The sequence below is a fragment of the Carcharhinus amblyrhynchos genome, chromosome 8 (genome assembly GCF_965287045.1).
Source record: "Carcharhinus amblyrhynchos chromosome 8, sCarAmb.v2.hapA, whole genome shotgun sequence".
NCBI lineage: Eukaryota > Metazoa > Chordata > Chondrichthyes > Carcharhiniformes > Carcharhinidae > Carcharhinus > Carcharhinus amblyrhynchos.
The window spans coordinates 8235447-8249609 of NC_137331.1; the positions used below are offsets into that span (position 1 = coordinate 8235447).

The window sequence follows — 14163 nt, forward strand, 5'->3', positions numbered from 1 at the left end:
CCCGCCATTCAATAAGATCATGGCTGATCTGTCATGGCTCAGTTCCACATTCCCGCCCTCTCCCCATAACCCTTAATCCCCTCTCTTATCAAAAACCCATCAACCCGCGTCTTAAAAATATTTAGCGAGGTAGCCTCCACCACTTCAACGGGCAGAGAATTCCCCTTGTAAACCATTGCTTGCCCACCCTTCCTGTTTTACTTTTGTGCCAGATAGGAATAAACAATTGTTGCAGTTCACCTGTGCACTCTTTGAATGTTTGCCATTGCCTATCCATCATCATCCCTTTATGTAACATTTCCCATTCCATCATAGCCAACTCATATCATCATATTTTCCTTTTTTAAGATTCAGGACCCTCATCTCAGAATCATCTATGTCACTCCCAATCTATCATATTATGGTTGCTCACCTTCAAGGGCTCTCACACAACTAGACTGCCTATTATTCCTTTCTCATTACACATTCATTCTAGGATAGCCTGTTCTTTAATTGATTCTTCAACGTGTTGGCCCAGAAAACCATCCCATATACATCCAGGAATTTGTCCTCTTGAGGTATTGTGACAAATTTGATTTGCCCAGTCTATATGGGGAGAGGGCGGGAAAGTGGAACTGAGCCACGACAGATCAGCCATGATCTTATTGAATGGCGGGGCAGGCTCGAAGGGCCAGATGGCCTACTCCTGCTCCTATTTCTTATGTTCTTATATACAGAATAAAGTCACCCATTACTACAGATCTTCCTTAATTGCATGCATCTCTAATTTCCTGTTTAATGCCATTCCCAACATCACCACTACAGATACAACCTATAATAATGTTTCTGTCCCTTTGTGTTTTTCAGCTCTAGTCATAGATTCCACATCATCGAAGCCAATATCTTTCCTCACTATTATGTTAATTTCCTCTTTAACCAGCAATACAACTCCGTTGCCCTTTCATCTGTCCTTCCTAAATACTGAATACCTCTGGATGTTCAATTCCCAATCTTAGTCACTCTGGAGTCATGTCTCCATAATCCCAACTATATTTGCACGATTAATTCATCCACTTTATTGTGAATTCTCATACGTTAAGGCACAAAGTCTTGTCTTTTAAGAGTAAGATTTATCTTTTTTAACATTACTTGTCCCATTCTCACTATTTCTCACTGTGTCCCTGTTTGATTCTAGCCCTTGATTTCTCTGCCTATTGCTTTTCCCATTCTTTTTTCTGTATGTTGTTCTTGTCCTTGATTCCCCCTCCTCTGACTCCTTACATAGGTTCCCATCCCCCTGTCATTGTCTTAGACAAAGAGACGGAGAGCAATGTACCTAGGTCTGCTGATGATGCAAAACTAAATGGGGATGCAAGGTATGTGAAGGACAGAAAGAGACTTCAAATGGATATACAGATAGGTTAAGTGAATGAGTAATAAGGAGGCAGATGAAGTACAGCATGGAGAAGTCTGGGATTACTCATCTTGATGGTAAGAGTAAAAAAGCTGAATTTCTTTTAAAAAGACAGGAAGCTTATAAATTTTGATGCTCACAGGAGATTTAGATGCACTCACACAAGGAGCACAAAGAATTAGCATGCAGGAACAGAAAATAAATATGATGATAAATGGCATGCTGAGCTTTATTGCAAGGGGGATGAAGTACATGAAAATCAACCTCCTGCTTTGGTGAGGCACACCTGAAGTAGTGTGTATAGTTTTAGTCTGCATATCTGAAGAAGGAATTCGGACTGCATGTTTATTAAAATGCAAACAAATTACTGCAGATGCTGGAATCCAAAACCAAAAAAGAAAATGCTGGAAAATCTCAGCAGGTCTGGCAGCATCTGTAAGGAGAGAAAAGAGCTGACATTTTAAATCCAGATGACCCCTTGTCAAAGCTGCATGTTTATCAGATTTGTCCCAGTGATGAGCAGGTTGCTCCAAGATGAGAGGATGAATAAATTGGTTCTATACTCTGCCTTTCAGAAGAACAAGAGGTGATCTCATTGAAACATACAAGTCTCCAAACGAAGCCATCAGAGTGGACATAGAGATTGTTTTCCTTGGCTGGGGAATCTAAAGCACAGCCTCAGGAAAAGGAATCAATCTTTATGAAGATAAATTTCTTCATCAAAGTATTCCGAATTTTTGAAATTCTCTACCCCAAAGAACCAGTTTAGCACCAATAACCGATATGTTCACACGAATGCTAGATTTCCAGCCTTTTAACACCTCTGACATAGATCTTGACAGACCCTGTCTTCTAATTGTCATACAGCAGCCGCCAGAGAAAGATCCACACCCTCAAGCAGCAGAACCTCAGAGAGGGAGACTTATTTCCGAGGTAATTCCAATCTCTAAATCCAGACAGAGAAAGAGAGCCAGAGAAAGCAACCTCTCTTTAAAGAACCCAAACAGCAGGTTGAGTGCGAGTTCCCTGTGTAAGCCTGGCTCCACCCAGTGACTTGAATTTTTCTGCCAATCAAATTAATCAAGCCCTACTCTGCAAAATTCCAAGGGAATGCTAAAAATAACAGAACAGTATTGTCCAGGTTAAAACAATAATTAGGAGCAATTATGCTGCTGCAGTAACAAAACAGTGCTGCTGGAGACAGACTAAGCAGCACTAGTTAAAGCAGACTGTTAAAAAAGTAAATCCTGACTCAAAATACATTTCTTGAAGGTACTGTATTGTCACAGCTAAAATAGATAGACTTTTGATTTCTCAGGTTATTGAGTGGGTGTGATGCAAATGGTAAGATAGGCTCGAGGAGTCATATGGTTTACTCTATTTCTTACGCAGAGGTCAAACACCAAGGAAGTTTTTACCGAAGTCATAAACTGCATCCGAGTCAACTGTGACAAAGGTGAACTATCCATCCTCATCCTGCCTGGAGTGTCTGATATAATTAACTATGAAATTCTATTCCCAATCCAGTCTATGGTGATCCAGCTGGGTAGGATTGCATTTGCCTGGATTAATTTGCATCTATCATTTCCAGAGAATAACCTGCAACAGTTTCTCTTCTCACTCTCGCATTATCACTGGTTTCCCCCCAGTAATCTATCCTTGGCACTTCATTTTTCTCATGTCCATGCTGTTTCTTGATGACATCATCCAAAACCACGCCATTAGTTTCCTGACACTAACAACTTCGTTTCCACCAATCATGACCCCTTTTTTGTCTCTAAATTTATGAACTAATGAACAAAAATTTCCTCCAAATAAATATTTCCAAGATCACTATCATCTTTGGATACTGTTCCTTCACCACTAACTCTATCCTCTCACCTGGCAAATATTTCAGGTTCAGCCAGACTGCCCTTCCCACAATATATATCTGCAGCATTAATAAATTCAACAATCCCATTACTGTAACATTGTCTGACTTGTGTCTGACTTATCTTGCCTCAATTTATTTATGGCTGAAACCCCCATCTGTGCATTTGTTACATTTAGACTTGATTATTCCAACTCACTCCTGGCTGGTCTCACACATTCGTCAACTTGAGGTAATTCAAAATTCTGGTGCAATGTATTAACTCCCAATTAAGCAACATTTCACTTTTAAAACTCTTATTTTTCTTCCCAAATCGGTCCATGGACTCATCCCTCCCTATCACTTCTTTAATTTTACAATCCCGAATAGATCCTTGAATTCAATAAAACTTAGTCTATTTTACATTCCTGATATTAATTACTCGCCAAATAGCAGTCGTACTTTAAGCTACATCAGCTCTACAAGCTCTGGAATTCGCTCCCAAAACCTGATCCTTTCTACTCCTATTTCTTCCTTTAAGATGCTTATAAAAATTTCTTTGATCACCTAACCTAACATCTCCTTATGCAGCTCAATGTCAAATTTTGTTCCATAATGTTTCTCTAAAGCACCGTGGAGACATTTTTATTATATTAAAGGCATTATATAAATCCAAGTTTCATTGTCGGATTTTGCCTGAGCTGACTTTTAAAAACCTGACACTAAGAATGGGTTTAAAGAATCAACCATCATTGTAAAACTAGATAAAATTATGAAAATCTCTGCCTCTCTGAGAAAGGGAACAAAGACAGTAACACCAACACATCCTGTAAAAATAGCTAGTTATAGCCTAAGTGAACAACAACAACAACATCATGATAAGATACTCTACAGTAAGATCTTAACATGCAAAGTCAGACACAAGTGGCAGAATGGCTTGCTAGCTGGCATCAAGGTAAAAGGCAGACTGTGGGAGTAAACCATGGTTATTCAGTGTAGCAGAGATAGGAAATGGTGTTCCCAAAGATCCATGCTGGCATCATAGCTGTTCACAACTCACATAAATAACTTTCACCTTGGAATCAAGGACACAATTTCTAAATTTATGGGACATCAAATTGTAGTAGTCAATATCAAAGAGGAGGTGTGCACTATACTATAGGAGGACATTAATAAACTTGGAGAATGGACAAATAACTAGCAAATGATGCTCATCACAGATATAGGAGGTAGCATATTATTGTCAGAAGAATAGGGAAGTTACTAAATAGCTGAATGATGCAAATCTTGATGAGATACACAAACAAAGAGATCTCGAGTACAAATACATCAATCATTAAAAGTTGGATTACAGGTTAGCAAGGTCATAAAAGAAAGCAAATCAAGTTCTGGATTTTATTTCTAGAGGAAGAGAATTGAAAAAACCTAGGGTGGACCACAATTAGATCACTGTGTGCAATTCATGTTGCAGTATTACAAATAAGATACTGAGACACCGGAGATTAGAGAAGATTTACAAGAGTTATAACAGAAATACGAGGGTAAACATATCAGGAAAGGATTGACAAGCTGGACCTCTTCTCTCATACAGTCATGGAGGTTTACAACATGGAAACAGGCCCTAGGGCCCAACTTGTCCATGCCACCCAGTTTTACCGCTAAGCTATTTCCAATTACCCGCATTTGGCCCATATCCCTCTATATCCATCTTACCTATGCAACTGTCTAAATGCTTTAGAAACACAAAATTGTACCCGCCTCTACTACTACCTTTGGCAGCTCATTCCAGACGCTCATCACCTGTGTGAAAAAATTGCCCCTCTGGACCCTTTTGTATCTCTCTCCTCTCAACTTAAACCTATTTCCCCTAGTTTTAGACTTCTCTGTACTCCCTCCAAGGCCAATATATCCTTTCGCAAATAAGGGGACCAAAACTGCACACAGTATTCCAGTTGCAGCCTCACCAGTGCCTTGTACAGTTGCGGCAAGACCTCCCTGCTTTTATATTCTATCCCCCTCGCTATAAAGGCCAATATTCCATTCGTCGTCTTGATCACCTGCTGCACCTGCAGACTAAGTTTTTGCGATTCGTGCACAAGGGCCCCCAGGTCCCTCTGCACAGTAGCATGCTGCAACTTTTCACCATTTAAATAATATTCCATCCTACTATTATTTCTTCCAAAGTGGATATCCTCACATTTGCTAATGTTATACTCCATCTGTCAGGTCTTCGCCCACTCACTCAGCCTATCCAGATCTCTCTGCAGGCATTCCGTGTCCTCCGTGCAATTTGCTTTTCCACTCATCTTCGTGTTATCAGCAAACTTTGTTACTCTACACTCAGCCCCCTCCTCCAGGTCGTCTATGTATATGGTCACCCCAAGCCTTCTACGCTCCAGGGAAAAATGTCCCAGTCTATCCAGCCTCTCCTTATAACTCAAATCATCAAGTCGCGGTAGCATCCGAGTAAATCTTTTCTGCACTCTTTCTAGTTTAATAATATCCTTTCTATAATAAGGTGACCAGAACCGTACACACTGTTCCAAGTGTCACCTTACTAATGTCTTGTACAACTTCAACAAGATGTCCCAACTCCTATATTCAATGTTCTGACCAATGAAACCAAGCATGCCGAATGCCTTCTTCACCAGCCTGTCCACCTGTGACTCCACTTTCAAGGAGCTATGAAACTGTACCCCTAGATCTCTTTGTTCTATAACTCTCCCCAACGCCCACCATTAACTGAGAAAGTCCTGCTCCGGTTCAATCCTTGAAAGAAGGCTGAGGAGAGACCTATTAGAAGTCTCTAAAATTATGAGAAGTTTTAATAAAGTGTATACAGAGAGAATGTTTCCTTTGTGGGGAAAAGCATAACTCGAGACCCCCGATATAAGATAGTCACTAGGGAATTCAAAATAGACTTCTTTCTCCAAAGAGCAGTGAGATTGGGAACTTTCTATCACAGGGAGTCATTGAAGCAAATAGTATGGATGCATTTAAAGGGAAACTAGACAAATATATGAGGGAGAAGGGAATAAGGGATTGCAATGATAGATTTAAATAAGATGGAAGGACTCTCGTGCAGAGCATAAGTGCCAGCATAGACTGGTTGGGCCGGATGGCTTATTTCTGTGCCATTTGTGCTAAGTAAAAACATCACAAAAGTGCTTTCCATGAATTTAATCAGAAAAAAAACAGGTAGGTTTTAAGAAGCATATTAAAAGAGACGGATGATAGCAAATTACTGTGAATACTGGAATTTAAAACAAAATGCTGGAAACTCTTCAGCAGATCTGATAGCATCAGTGGAGTGAATATAGAGCTAATATTTCAAACCTGGACAAAAAAAATCATCCAGATTTGAAATGTTAGCTCTGTCCTCACTCCACTGATGCTGTCAGACCTGCTGAAGAGTTTCCAATATTTTCTGTTTTTTTTTAAAAGAGAGGGAGATGGAGACAGAATATTTAAGGTATTTAAGTCTTAGGTAAATAGTACAACATGCATAGCAGTCCAATAATGAAGAACTAATAGCACATCAGTCAGATAAGGCATTGATTCAAACCTTCACTTCACCCATTGTCTCAGCTGAGCTCTTAAAGGGTCAAACGGGGAACAAAGAAGGGGAGAAAAAATAATTGAAAAGGGCAGTTGGCCTGGATCTCTCTCAATGAGCTTCTTGTAGCTAGCACTGGAGGAGTATGGAATGAGACCTCAGAAAGCTTGCTTATTCATCTGTCTGACAGAGGAGAGGAGAGGTGAGAATTATACATACTCAGATGGTACCAGAAGTGCAGTGGTCTTAAGAAGATGGCTTGGAGTAAACAATTCAAAGCAAGTGGAGAAATGAAAAACTACCACACTCAATTTTTGTACAATATCAGATTATACTTACGATGTCAAAACGTTGCGTCACATTCCCCTGAACGTCCAGCAAATAGACTTTCCCTTGATGTGTTCCCAACGCCAAAAACTGAAACAAAACAGCAGCAGTGTAAAATTTATTTATGCCTTATGCAGGTCTGGCTCACTTTTATCGACTGGAACTGTTTACTTTTCTTCACATAAAATGCTTAGAGGCATCTTTGCTGCTGTTCCAAAACAATTCAGATGAAAATCAAACTTCTGTACTTATATCGGTCTGGAACAACGTGCAAACCTGGCCATGTCGGGCCAAATATACGATCAAGGAAATGGAGACATTAGTACATTGTTCCTGTCCAACAAGGAGATATCCAATATCCTTGTTATATTACAACACTGCCAATGACGGCTGCTCCAAATTTGGCACTGGCAATTTAATATAAGCCAGATAACATTGCTGCTGCATTCTTAAGGCTATACCTGATCATCTGCTTCCAGGCAACTGCACAAATGTAAAGCCTGTTTTATCACTCGTGGTTGCAAGTTTATGCCACAGCGAAGATGCAGCAGATTTAAATACTGGCACCTCCAGGGCACTGCAGAACCACTTCTTCCTGAACAGACTCCATTAAATAAAAGCTGTCCATAAAAGCCCCCAGTCCTCAACTCGTTTGCAGAAGCAGATGGATTAGGCAGTGCAGATCCTCTCTCAATTCTGGCAAGTATGTTCAAGTCGGCCCTGATCAAAGCACTTACGAACAAAGACTACAGTTGAATTAGTCCATTCTTGTCATTATATACCAAACTATCTCTCACACAAGGTTGAAAACAGAAGATGAATGGGAACACATTGCATATTCATTGCCCCGTAGTTTCCCAGTACACTTAAAATCACATCACTGGAATAAAAAAAAACTATTTACTCATTTTAGTATGCTTTTAAATTCCAAATCCTTCAGGACATTTGTGTACCGAGCTAAAGAAATTCACAAGCCACAGTAAAATCACGGCAATTTTTTATACTCTCAAGCTCCTTTCAGAGTACAATTTTGCTGCCTTACATACGCGATTGCTAAAAGCATGTTTCCCAGTATGGATCTATAATTCTCTTTATGCACAATGTTTTTTTAAAAACATAATCAGTGTTTCTTTTCTAAGTACTGCAACGTTAGCCTGCCTCCCAAAAAAAGGAACATTTTCTCAAGTCAGTGACATTTTTACGCAAAATGAGGCAATATGATTGTGCAAGTACTTGTTACCTGTCAAAATGAGTCACAAGGAAGCCTCATCGACTGACAACAAATTGTTTGCAGCTTGTGCATACTCACTGATGAACTGTGGCAGCTAATTAAAAGTGTAGCATTTAAACAAGAGGAAAATGCACATGCTCAGCAAGGAAGAAGAAATATGTGCAGTATTATTTAATGAGGACTGAGTTATAGCAGTGTAACGTAAATATAAAGATTCAAAAGAGCTGAAAATGTAAAGTTCTCAGAACGATTATTAAAAAAAACAACCTTTCAGGAGTTTTGCAAACACAAGCCAACATTTTAAAGAATTTCTCACTTTTTTCTTAAAGAAAAGGAATATTAAACAGAGAATCAATATATTTGAGTTCAATGCATTAACCAAATTCTGGGGCAACTCAAATTACAGTCTCTCTGTGCATCTGAGCATGCTTGATTGGAGGCTCTAATGAAATGCTCATATTTACAGGCACTACCAAGCATGTCAGTCAACCAGTACCATCTAAAAAATAACCTTCCATTAACTTGAGGTTTAAAAAGGATTTATCAAGATGGAATTGCTAAACTGAAAATTAAATTCAGGCACTTATAACATGAACCTGCATTAAAGAGCAGAAAGAAAGAGTCATTACAAATTCAGCCCGGCAATGTCTTTCGCCCCTGCAAGGTTGCTTTTTTTTCAGGAAGAAGAAAGTCCCCCGGGTAAAGAAAATCAATACTGGTTAATAAAACATCAGGTGTGCAGACATAACTAGGTATGACTATTCCACTGCACAAGCCTGCTTGACTGCACCAGGTGCCATGACGATTAGTCATCTAGTACAGACTGATGCTTGTGAAAATGTGATGCTTTAGAAAGGAAACTGGCTACGAGAAAAATAGGAAGCAAATTCTGAATAGATACACAACACTGAATTGCGTGGAACCCGTATATTTTATCAAAACATGCTCATCGCTGCTTGATATGAATCACAAGGAAATAGATAGGTTATGCACATGATTTTAAATTATTCACATAGTTTTAGACAATAATTTGTGTATCTTATTTCAGTGTCCTTAAATTTGTAACAGGCAAATTAAGTTCTTTGAAAATTATACATTAAAATTGCTAGAGCAGACTACCTTATCATGCACAGTCATACAACTTGCTGCATCTTTCTGTAGGATTTCTGTCACTCCATTAGCCAGTCTTTCATATTTAAGCTTTGGTTCCTCTTCACTTTCTTCCTCCTGTATTTTAAGAGAATAAAAGAAATCAACAGCTAAATAAACTGATAATTTCCAGGTTTTACTCTATTAAAACCACAAAGACAATTACTTAGGAACTCCCGTTATCCCAGGACAACCATGAATTATTGATCGTCTGCCAGGATTCCACCTAGGGGAAATTAAAGTGGCAAGCCAACTATTTATAATTTCTCAAGTCCACCAAATGAACTCATGCGTCCTGTTAAGGCATGTACAGCAATGTTTTCTCACCATATGGCTACTATAGTGAGTCATACATTCTGCATCATTTTAACACAATCAACGAGATCTAAACAAATCTCACTCACTGAAAACGTTGTGGCATTGCTCCTTTGTATAATGTTTTTCTGGATTGGAGTGATGGATGACTGTGCCAGGGAGACAATTTTTTTTCTCTCCAAACAACTGACAATGCTGAGCTCTTAAGATTAGTAAGGCCGGGAAGCAGTCTCATTCCCACTGCCACTGCCCATCGCTCTCTTTTCACAACTTAACCAACTCACCTCAAACCCTGCGTGAGAAGTGATCTTCCATTATTCCAATGCCTTTTAATTGTCTTTACAACTCTGATTTAAAAGTCTGGGTTATAACGAAAATGAGCCCAAAAGGTGCAAAACGGAATTTCTTTTTCCTTAGAGCATATAACACTATGGGGAGACTTAATATAGGTAAAGTTTATTTATTAATCACATGGCTGATATTCACACTGCAATGAAGTTACTGTCAAAATCCCCAAGTTGCCACAGTCCGGCGCCTGATTGGGAACACTGAGGGAGAATTTATCACGACCAACCTGCACATCTTCGAACTGTTAAGGGAAAACCGGAGCATCCAGAGGAAACGCGTGCAGACATGGGGAGAATGTGCAAACTCCATGCAGACAGTAACCCAAGTAGGGAATCAAACCCGGGTCCCTGGTGTTGTGAGGCAGCGGTGCGAACCACTGTGCCACCGTGCCGCCCTAAAACTGATATGTTATCATGCTGTCACGGAACTTGGCAGCTCCCCAGCAGGGAATTGAACTCCAGTCGCCCGCTTCAAAAGCAGAGATACTAACCTCTACACTAACACTCCACACTAGACTAACAAAGATGTTGTTCGAGGAAATCAGTGTGCATGGAGAGTGCACAGAAAGAGAAGTAAAGATGAAAAAGATATGCACTACATAATGCCCTTCATGGCAACTGGATGTCCCAAAATGTTTTATAGCTAATGAAAAACATTTCATTAAGTATTGCCATTATCATAATGTAGGAAACACAGCAACCAATTTGAACACCATGAGCTCCCACAATGAGGTCTTGACCAAATTATGCCTGTAATTTGGAAAGACAATCGAATCAGACTGTCACTCTGTTCCAAGTTTCTTGCTTTAAAATTAAGCCACCCCTATCTCGTGTGACCTTCCGACTCAGAGCAGGCAAGATCACATCTGCGCAGTAGCTTCCCAGGGCTTACTGTCCAATCCAGGAGAGTCGAAGGTAAGCAAGCCACACCCTCCTCCTTTTTTTTTAAGATTATTAACTGCTCAAATCGGTTAGGCTTGAAGGTTCGGTCAATTTCCCATTGGGGTGGAATGGGTTAGTGCTATAAGTACCCAGAAGCGGTTTTAGTTCTTATAACTTTCTCTGAGTAACTATTGCTGTTTGACAGTTGGAACTACCTGAAGTTTGTGATTTAAATCATATTGTTGCAAGAGATTTGCCAATAAGCACCAGGAGGAGGGTAGTTGGATTTTTAAAAGATGAAATACCATCAAAATTGATGAACTAGCTCTTGAGTTAGCCCAAAAATCCGCAACCTCAAAGCCACGATGGAGTTCCCACGTATTAGCTCTACACATATGAAATGTGATGCATACTCAAGGGAAAAGGGTGTAGAGAAATACAGGAGCACAGGGGAGCGGGGGGGAGCTAATTAATGGTAGGAGGCTTGTATTAAATCTTAAGTAGTAAGGCCATTGAGAACCAATTGGGCCGCATGGCCTGAGATTGTGCTGTAAATTCAATGTAATAACAAAGACCAGTGCCGTTTACGGGTTCCAAAGAACTCTCCTTCATATTGCAGAGCTCCAAAACAAGCACTAGAAGGGCTTCTTCCTTCTATAAACATTGGAAAAAGTACAAATTACAAGGGTGACGCTGGAACTGAGAAGTTGTGACTACCAAAGTAAATTGGACCAGATAAAACTGTTTTCGCTAGAAAAGGCAAAGCGGTGACCTGAAAGATATTTATGAAATTATGATTTGATAGAATAGATAAAGAGTTGTTTCCACCTGAGAGGAAACCCAAAACTAGGGACCACAAATAAACCCAATAAAGAATTGAGTATAAACCTATTGGCCCATAGGAATTGTTAGGCTGAGTAACCCACAACCACTCAAAGTAATTGAGGCAAACAGCATTAAAGTGGGGACAGAAATAAAAGGCAATAAGGGGAAAAGTGAAAGGCAGTGAAACCAAAGACAAAAATCAAAAAAATGCCACATTATATCATAATTCTATTTTGGCAACGAATGCCAAAAAAACAAGCCTGAAGGCTCTGTGCCTCAATGCGAGGAACATTTGCAATAAGGTGGATGAACTAACTGAACATACAGTCATTAATGGATATATAGTAACTGGGAACACAGAGACCTGGTTCCAGGAATGGGAACTCAACATCTGAGGGTATTCAGGAAAGATAGACAGAAAGGACAGGGCGTGGGATAGCATTACTGGTTAAGGAGGAGATTAATGCAATAGTAAGGAAGGACATTAGCCTGGACGACGTGGAATTTGTATGAGCGGGACTGTGAAAAAGCAAAGGGCAAAAATGCTAGTGGAAGTTGTGTACAGACCACCAAACAGTATAGTGAGGTTGGGGGTGGCAACAAGCGGGAAATTAGAGATGCTTGCAGTCAGGGTGCAGCAGTTATCATGGGTGACTTCAATCTATATATTGATTGGGCTCACCAAACTGGTAGCAATGCGATAGAGGTGGTTTTCTTGGAGCGTATAAGGGATGGTTTTTTAAAACCAGTATGTCGAGAAGCCAACAAGAGAGCAGGCCATCCAAGATTGGGTATCGTGTAATGAGAGGGGGTTAATTAGCAACTTATGGTGCAAGATCGTTTAGGGGAGAGTGACCATAATATGTAGAAATTCTTCACTAAGATGGAGAGTGACACAATTAAATCTGAGACTCGGGTCCTGAACTTGAGGAAAGCTAACTTTGAGGAAAGGTATGAGACATGCATCAGTTGGGATAAGCTGGCAAAGGATACTTAAGTTTTTGAATAGCGGATAGGCAATGGCAGACATGTAAAGAACACATGAATGAACTTCAACAACTGTACATCCCTGTCTGGTGTAAGATCAAAATGGGGAAGGTGGCTCATTCATGGCTAACAAGGAAATCAGCGATCGTGCTAAGCCAAAGAGAAGGCATATAAATTGGCTTGATAAAGTAGCAAACCTGAGGACTGGAGGCAATTTAAAATCCAGCAGAGGAGAACAAAGGGTCTAATTCAGAAGAGGGAAATAGAATGAGAGAGTAGGCTTGCAGAAAACATAAAAACAAACTGCAAAAGTTTCTATAGATATGTGAAAAGAAAAAGACTGGTAAAGACGAATGTAGGTCCGTTATAGTCAGAATCAGGTGAATTCATAATGGGCAACAAGGAGATGGCAGACTAGCTGAATAAATACTTTGGATTTGTCTTCACTAAAGAGGACACAAATAACCTTTCAGAAATACCAGGGGACAGAGGATCCAGCATTAAGAAGGAACTGAACGAAATCCTTATTACTCAGGAAATGTACTGGAGAAATTGCTGGGATTAAAACCCAATAATTCCCCAGAGCCTGATGCTCTGCATCCCAGAGTATCCAAGGAAATGTCCCTAGAAATAGTGGACACATTGGTGAACATTTTGCAGCATTCTATAGACTCTGGAAGAGTTCCATTGGATTGGAAAGTAGTTAACATAACTCGACTTTTTTAAAAAAGGAGGGAGAAAAGGTGGTGGGGAAAATGCAGGAGTCAATTATTAACAACATAATAATTGAGCATTTAGAAAGCAGAGACAGGATCAGTCCAACTTAGCATGGATTCACTGAAGAGAAATTGTGCTTGACAAATCTTCCAGAATTTTTTGACAATGCGATCAGTGGACAAGAGTGAACCAGCCAATGTTGTGTATCTGGACTTTCAAAAGGCTTTTGACAAGATCCCACACAAGAAATTAGTGAACAAAATTAAAGCTCATGGTATTGGGGGTAACGTATTGATGTGGATAGAAAACTGGTTGGCAGACAAGAAGTAGAGAATGGAAATAAACAAGTCCTTTTCAGTGTGGCAGGCAGTGACTAGTGGGGTACCGCAGGGATTCAGTACTGGGACCCCATCTATTCACGATATACATTAATGGTTTGAATGAAGGAATTTCATGCAATATCTCCAAATTTGCAGACGACAGCAAGCTGGATGGCAATGTGTGCTGTGAGAAGAATGCTAAGAGGCTACAGGGTGACTTGGACAAACTGGCTAAGTGGGCAAATACAAAATAACATGGATAAAT

General features: G+C 39.9%; 1 protein-coding gene across 1 annotated transcript in view; it reads right to left on the minus strand.

Moving 5' to 3' along the window:
- vps41 (VPS41 subunit of HOPS complex) overlaps window positions 1–14163 on the minus strand; it is a 162591-nt gene that overhangs the window by 114042 nt on the left and 34386 nt on the right. Inside the window, exons 3-4 of the mRNA XM_080193618.1 lie at window positions 9476–9583; window positions 7138–7215 (exon numbers count right to left, since the gene is read on the minus strand). Of these exons, the coding sequence (XP_080049744.1) occupies window positions 7138–7215; window positions 9476–9583 (186 nt within the window). The remainder of the gene's footprint in view (window positions 1–7137; window positions 7216–9475; window positions 9584–14163) is intronic.